The sequence below is a fragment of the Oryzias melastigma genome, linkage group LG13 (genome assembly GCF_002922805.2).
Source record: "Oryzias melastigma strain HK-1 linkage group LG13, ASM292280v2, whole genome shotgun sequence".
NCBI classification, from domain to species: domain Eukaryota; kingdom Metazoa; phylum Chordata; class Actinopteri; order Beloniformes; family Adrianichthyidae; genus Oryzias; species Oryzias melastigma.
In genome coordinates, this window is record NC_050524.1 from 25,636,803 (window position 1) to 25,642,802 (window position 6,000).

The window sequence follows — 6,000 nt, forward strand, 5'->3', positions numbered from 1 at the left end:
CTTCTATGTGCACTTACCCCCCACACACTAATGGTCCCATTTCTACCAGGTCTTCATTTATTTATATTTTGGCACTTGAATGGACTATTTTAGGGCCTTCTTGCTTGCCATACATAAGCTATGACATAATTGCAGAAGCTTTCAGTGGGTCCCTTGCGTTTGTCGGCCTGCGTCATGTGAGGATCAGGGCAGGTTCAGTCTGCCTGAAGCTGCCAGCATTTCTGAACCCTAAAACACCCACACGTGCAGAGCTGCACGATTCACCAGCCCCCTTGCATTATTACAGCAGCTTCATGACTGACATCATGTTGTCATGGAGACAAAAAAACCCTCTTTTCCCTTCGATGTTTTCTGACATGTCCGTCTCTCTGCCTTTTGAAGACGATTTAAACTGGTGGATAAAAGCCGCCTGCATGCCTCGGGGCCGTGCTGCTGGTGCATGACCTACCAGTGTTTCCGTGGTAATCATCCACTAGATGGTCTAAATTTGATTATCCCTTTCAGGCCTCACCATAACAAGGATCTGAGGACACATATCCAGGATCATCAGCCCTTTGGGCCAATCTGCCGACTTGTTTACCTGTTCTCTTTAAAATGTGGGTTTTGCATCACTGAAGGCGACTGAAACCACAGCAGGAAGGCTTAGAGAGAGGAAAAATAAATCATTTTATCCTCTTGCTTCTTTTATTGCTTCTCTGCACTGTGAGTAAAGTCTTCACATTGCAGAGAAAAAGGTAAGAATGGAGGGATATATAATAGTGCTGCATCCATAGACTGTAAATAGAGATGGACAGAGTTGCCGTGATGTCACCCAAAGAAAAGTTCTCATCTCCGGCTCCAACGAAATGAAGCCAATTCAGTCTTCATTATTATGCAATGCAGGTGCCGCCATTTGGAACCAGACAACAGTAATTGGTCCAGGTCCGTCTGAGTCACGTTTCTATGACAACTACGTCACCAATTAGGAGTTAGCTTGTTGGAAGTCTTCGCTCCTCCCACTGCAAGCGGCTTGGGGGAATCTGTCAATCAAACATTGGAGGTGGGGCCAGCGGCCACATGCTTTTACTGAGGCATCTGATTGGTCAGTTTATAACTTGAATACTTGCGATAAAGAAAAAATATATTGGAAAAAAAATTAGGATTAGAGAGAATGTGCTAAAAATAATGTATCAGAATGATTATTCTGACCAATGAAATGACTGAGAAATAACTGTCTATTTCTCAATAGGGATTTTGGCTTCTTGGAACCAGGAGGTACTTCCTGTTTGGAAAATAAGGAGTCTATTGTAGTTCTCCAGTTCTCTCTTATACAGTTAATAGTTGGATCAGTGAGAATTTGAAATCCTTACTGTGATCTAAGTGGAAATTCTTGCTCTATGTGTGCGAATGTGGTGGGGTTTTTTAGCGGCCATTCCAGCTTCCTCCCACATTTTAAAAACATGTTTTAATGATTGATGATGACACAAAGTTGTCCCTTGGGAGTGAGTCTTTTTAAAGTACCAGTAATACTAGTAAAAATAGCATAGAACCCCTGAAATTCTAGAGCCCTTTATAAGTTAAAGGGGTCTAAAAGGTCCTTTATTGGTATGGATTAAAAAATGCTCTCTGGCAGTGTACACTGATGCATGCTTGAGGTGGTACTGAACTGGACTTAATTTATCCAACGTGGTAAATTGTGTTGGGGACTGTAGGGCTTGGCTGTGAAGAGTTCTTACACTTCTATTATCAACAATAAAAGCTTTAGGGTTCCACAGAGTAAAATTTGAGGCTACATTTTTGGCTTTCAAGGATTTTGACCCACTTTTTCACTATCCACTTTACACCAGAGCTTTAGTTACAGTGTTGACATTCTTTTGATTATCGCAACTCTTCAACTGTTGACACAGTTAATGTAATTCCAGTAGATTCTGTATTAGAGAAAACAACTTGTGCTGCAGGAAACTTTAAAGTAGTGATTTGCTTACAAAAAATCAACGTAAATCAGTTAATTCTTTGTGTCGGAATCAGCTGATTCATGTTGATGGCGACAACGATTTAAGAGTTATGGTTTATCAAAGATCTTGTGTTATTTAGGTGTTGTTTCAACATCTCCAGTGCTAAAAGCTTAGAACAACACATACACAAATGCTTTAATGTGTTAGTTCATGAACCCTCTGAGAATCCCAATTGGTTTAGGTTTTTTTTTACCATCTTTGCTGTATGATAATCCTTTATCAAAACTCCTAGAATGTATTCTACACATCTATGAAACAACTGATCTAAACAGAAATGTTTGTTTTCCTCTCCTCTACATGAATACGTTTTCCTGGACTGGAATTGGGATTTTGTTCCTTGCGTTGCTTTGGAAGTATGAAGTTATCTTTCCCCCCCAAAAAAAATTCCACTCAGTAATCCCTGTTAAACAGTCGTCACCACTAGAGGTCTTTTGTAAACATGTTCAAATTCTTCAGGGGGCGAGGTTGTGTGTACTATGTAGCCCTATTGCTAACGACTCTGTCTTCTCTCACCAGATGCAGAGAGTTTGGTCAATGGGAATCACCAGGCTGGTCCTGCCCAATCCCCCCCTGCTCCTGGAATCAAAGTCCAGTCTGAGCACAGCGCTATTGTTAGCTCCATTGAACGGGACCTCCAGGAGATCATGGACTCGTTAGTCCTGGATGAGCCCCCTCCTTCTGCCGCTGAGGGTAAGGGCCCCTCAGAAGCCCATCCCATCTCTCACTCACTGCTGTCACCTGTGGTCAATGGCGGGGGTAGGTACCTGCTGTCCCCTCCCACCAGCCCAGGGGCCATGTCTGTGGGGTCTAGCTACGAGAATGCATCTCCGCCTTTCTCCCCCCTGTCCTCCCCATCAGCAGCCAGCAGTGGGAGCCTGACAAGCCCATCTCCTAGTGGGGGACCCCTGGACCAGAGCTCTCTGCCGCCAGTGCCTATACGCTCCTCCAGCTACAACTTCACCGCCCAGTCCCCTCCAGTGCCACAGCCAAGGACCATACTGCCAAACTTCAGTGGGGCTGGGATAGGCCAGAAGGTTCAGGAAAGCCCCAGACTCCAACGGAAAGCCCTAACAGAGACTCCGCCAAACCCCAAGCCTAGCCGCCGAGGGCTGAGTCAGGACGAGAGCCCTCGACAGACCGCGCTCTTATCTTCTAATGAGTCTCTCAGCAGCAGAAACGTTGTGCCAAGCAGTCCCAGACTTACTCCTAAGTTCCCCACCTGTCCATCCCCCTCCAGGACCAAGACCACCACTGTGCTGCAGGAAAGACCTGCCAGTCCCTTCAGAGACCAGACACTTCTTACTGACCGCTCCCTCACTTCCAGCCCCTCCAGGCAGCTTTCCCCATCCACCAGAGCGTTCCAGCCTCCCCTTGACCCCATCGTCCACGTCCTGCAGGGATCTACGTTGCAGCAGCAACCGCGCTCCATGCAGCCTCTCGAGAGTCCTCGTTTTGCCCGAAGGAACACGGAGCTCAATGGAGGCAGCAGCATGAGGGAGCTTCCACCAGTAAGTCCTTCATTGGCCCGGAGGGGTGTCCCGGTTCTCCCGGGGGCTCTTCCAGGAACTGTTGCCCTAAGGACTCCAGACAGCCCTTCCAACCTTGGCAAGCTCATCCCAGAGAGTCCAAGGCTTCGGCGCAAGACCGGATCCACTTCAGAGGAGCTGTCGTGCAGCAGAGGGATCTGGACCCGTAGTCCATCTCCCACCTCCATGCAATCAGAGTTCGGTGGGGGCCCTGGCTTACAAAAGCAAACCTTTGGGAACTCTTTGTCTTACAGCCTCGGCTCGCTGCCTGGCTCCTCCCCTGCTGCTAGCCCCAGGACACACCGCAAAATGTCCTTAGGTAGACCCCACCCCGGAATGAGGGAGAGGAAGAATAGTATCACAGAGATCAGCGACAACGAGGACGACCTGCTGGAGTACCACCGCCGGCAGCGCGAGGAACGGCTCCGAGAGCAGGAGATGGAGAGGCTGGTGAGTGTCCACACCCCAGCAGACATTTCATTGTGGGCCTCATATGGTTTACCTTTGGGTTCCATGGTGGCCCCACCTGTATTTTCCTACACTGGCTTAAGTGGGGACTCCGTGGTCTGGGTCCCTACGCTAACCAGCCGCCAGGTGGACTGTCCAGAGAACCAGAGCACTGAGTGCCCATTCAAGCCAGTGTGGGCAAACACTGATGGGGCCTCCATGGAACCCACAGATAAACCCACCTGGGTCCCACTATATTGGGCCCGCATTGAAATGTTCGCTAGGATTCTATAGAGGATTTTTGTGACTTGCAAATGTGTGCACTCGTGAGTACCTCTGTTCAACACCTTCACTCTTTGTGTGTTCACACTGATAACTTCCCTCAAAAGTTGCACCTGTCATACCCGTCTCTGGATCTGCTGTCAAGGAGGCGTGGTCTCCGTTGTTTTCTGGTTTTGAGTGGTGATGACATTCCTGTAGTAACGGACGGAGGGAATACAGAGGTTTCCTGATAAAGTAAAATTGTTAATCCACAAAGAATATGAATTCTACACTAGAACCACATATAGAGGATCTACATCCCTGATCAGATATTGTATAAAGCTTGTAACTCAGGAGTAGGGAACCCTGGTCCTCGAGAAGAAGAAGAAGAAGAAGAATCTTTATTTCTATAGCACTTTTCACAGAACAGATCACAAAGTGCTTAACATAAGAACATAAAATCAGAAAACACAGGGGAATAAAACCAATAAGCAGTAATAAAACAACTAAAAACACAGTAAAATACAGTAAAACATGATAAAACAAGGGCTAAGATCAACTAAAAGCTCTCCTGAATAAAAATGTCTTGACCTGGGATTTAAAACACTCAACGGAGTTGATCTGGCGCAACGGCAGTGGGAGGGAGTTCCAGAGACGAGGAGCAACAGCTTGGAAGGAGACGTCCCCTCTAGTCTTAAAGCGGGTTTTAGGGATGGTTAGCCACCTTCCTGCATGTTTTCCAATATACCCTGCTCTGGCATGTTCTTATTGGCTGGACACACCTGAACCAGGTAATCAGTCACAAGTAGGGCCTCAAACAATTACCTGGTTCAGGTGTGTCTAGCCAATAAGAACATGCCAGAGCAGGGTATATTGGAAAACATGCAGGAATGTGGCTCTCGAGGACCAGGGTTCCCTACCCACCACCTATTTCTCAGACTTGTCAGATTTGTCTGTGTTTGGTGTAGTCCAAACCTAATGATGATCGGGTTAATATAACATTGGAGGCCTGCATGCATGGTTGATTACATATTAAGAGGTGTGCATGGAGTGAGGTTAAGCTGGGAATGAATGAGATGTTTTCATCGCCGGATTTGGAGTTGTAAAAGGCTGGTTCCTCCTGAGGCGTTTCAGTGCTGTCCTCTGAAGGACACCAAGGTATTGTCAGATGTTTGAATCTGATAGCTGAAAACGCTGAGATTAATATCTGAAAACGCTTAAGCTGATAGCTGAAAACGCTTAAGCTGATAGCTGAAATCACTGAAGTTAATAGCTGAAAACTCTGAGGTTAATTGATGAAAACGCTAAAGTTATTAGCTGGAAACGCTGAAGCTGGCTAGCCATCTAAATAGGCAGCTAAAATATTAGATAAATTCTAAAGTAGCCTAAAAAAGAAGAAAAACTTAAGTTAGCCAAAACAGCTATTTAGCTGATAAAATAGCTAAACTTCAAAATATCCTAAAAAAAACAGGTAAATGCCAAAATAGCCAAAAAGCTTGTAGAATACAATTTTTTAAAACTATAACTTTTTAACATAATTATGAATAATAAAAATACAGGAATATTATTCCAGAATAAATCAACTTAAACCTTAAATAACTTTTAACATTTTTCTCTCCATAAAAATATATTTTGTTAAAAATTGTACTAGACATAAGATAACATTGGGCCATTAATGACAATAAAATAAAATGTTTTTAATAGGGGTGTGCCAAAATATCGATATTGCGATATATCGCGATATTTAGTCCTGCGATCGATTCTCGATGGGT

The 6,000-nt window shown here is 45.2% G+C and overlaps 1 protein-coding gene across 6 annotated transcripts in view; it reads left to right on the forward strand.

Annotated features, from left to right (window-relative positions):
* Window positions 1–6,000, forward strand: part of phldb1b (pleckstrin homology-like domain, family B, member 1b) — a gene marked incomplete at its 5' end in the record, with an annotated part of 66,731 nt that overhangs the window by 30,474 nt on the left and 30,257 nt on the right. For all 6 annotated transcript variants that reach the window (XR_004948878.1, XM_024257970.1, XM_024257972.1 and 3 more), the window contains 1 exon segment: window positions 2,511–3,970. Coding sequence is in view for 5 of the 6 variants with exons in the window: in XM_024257970.1 (XP_024113738.1) it covers window positions 2,511–3,970 (1,460 nt within the window).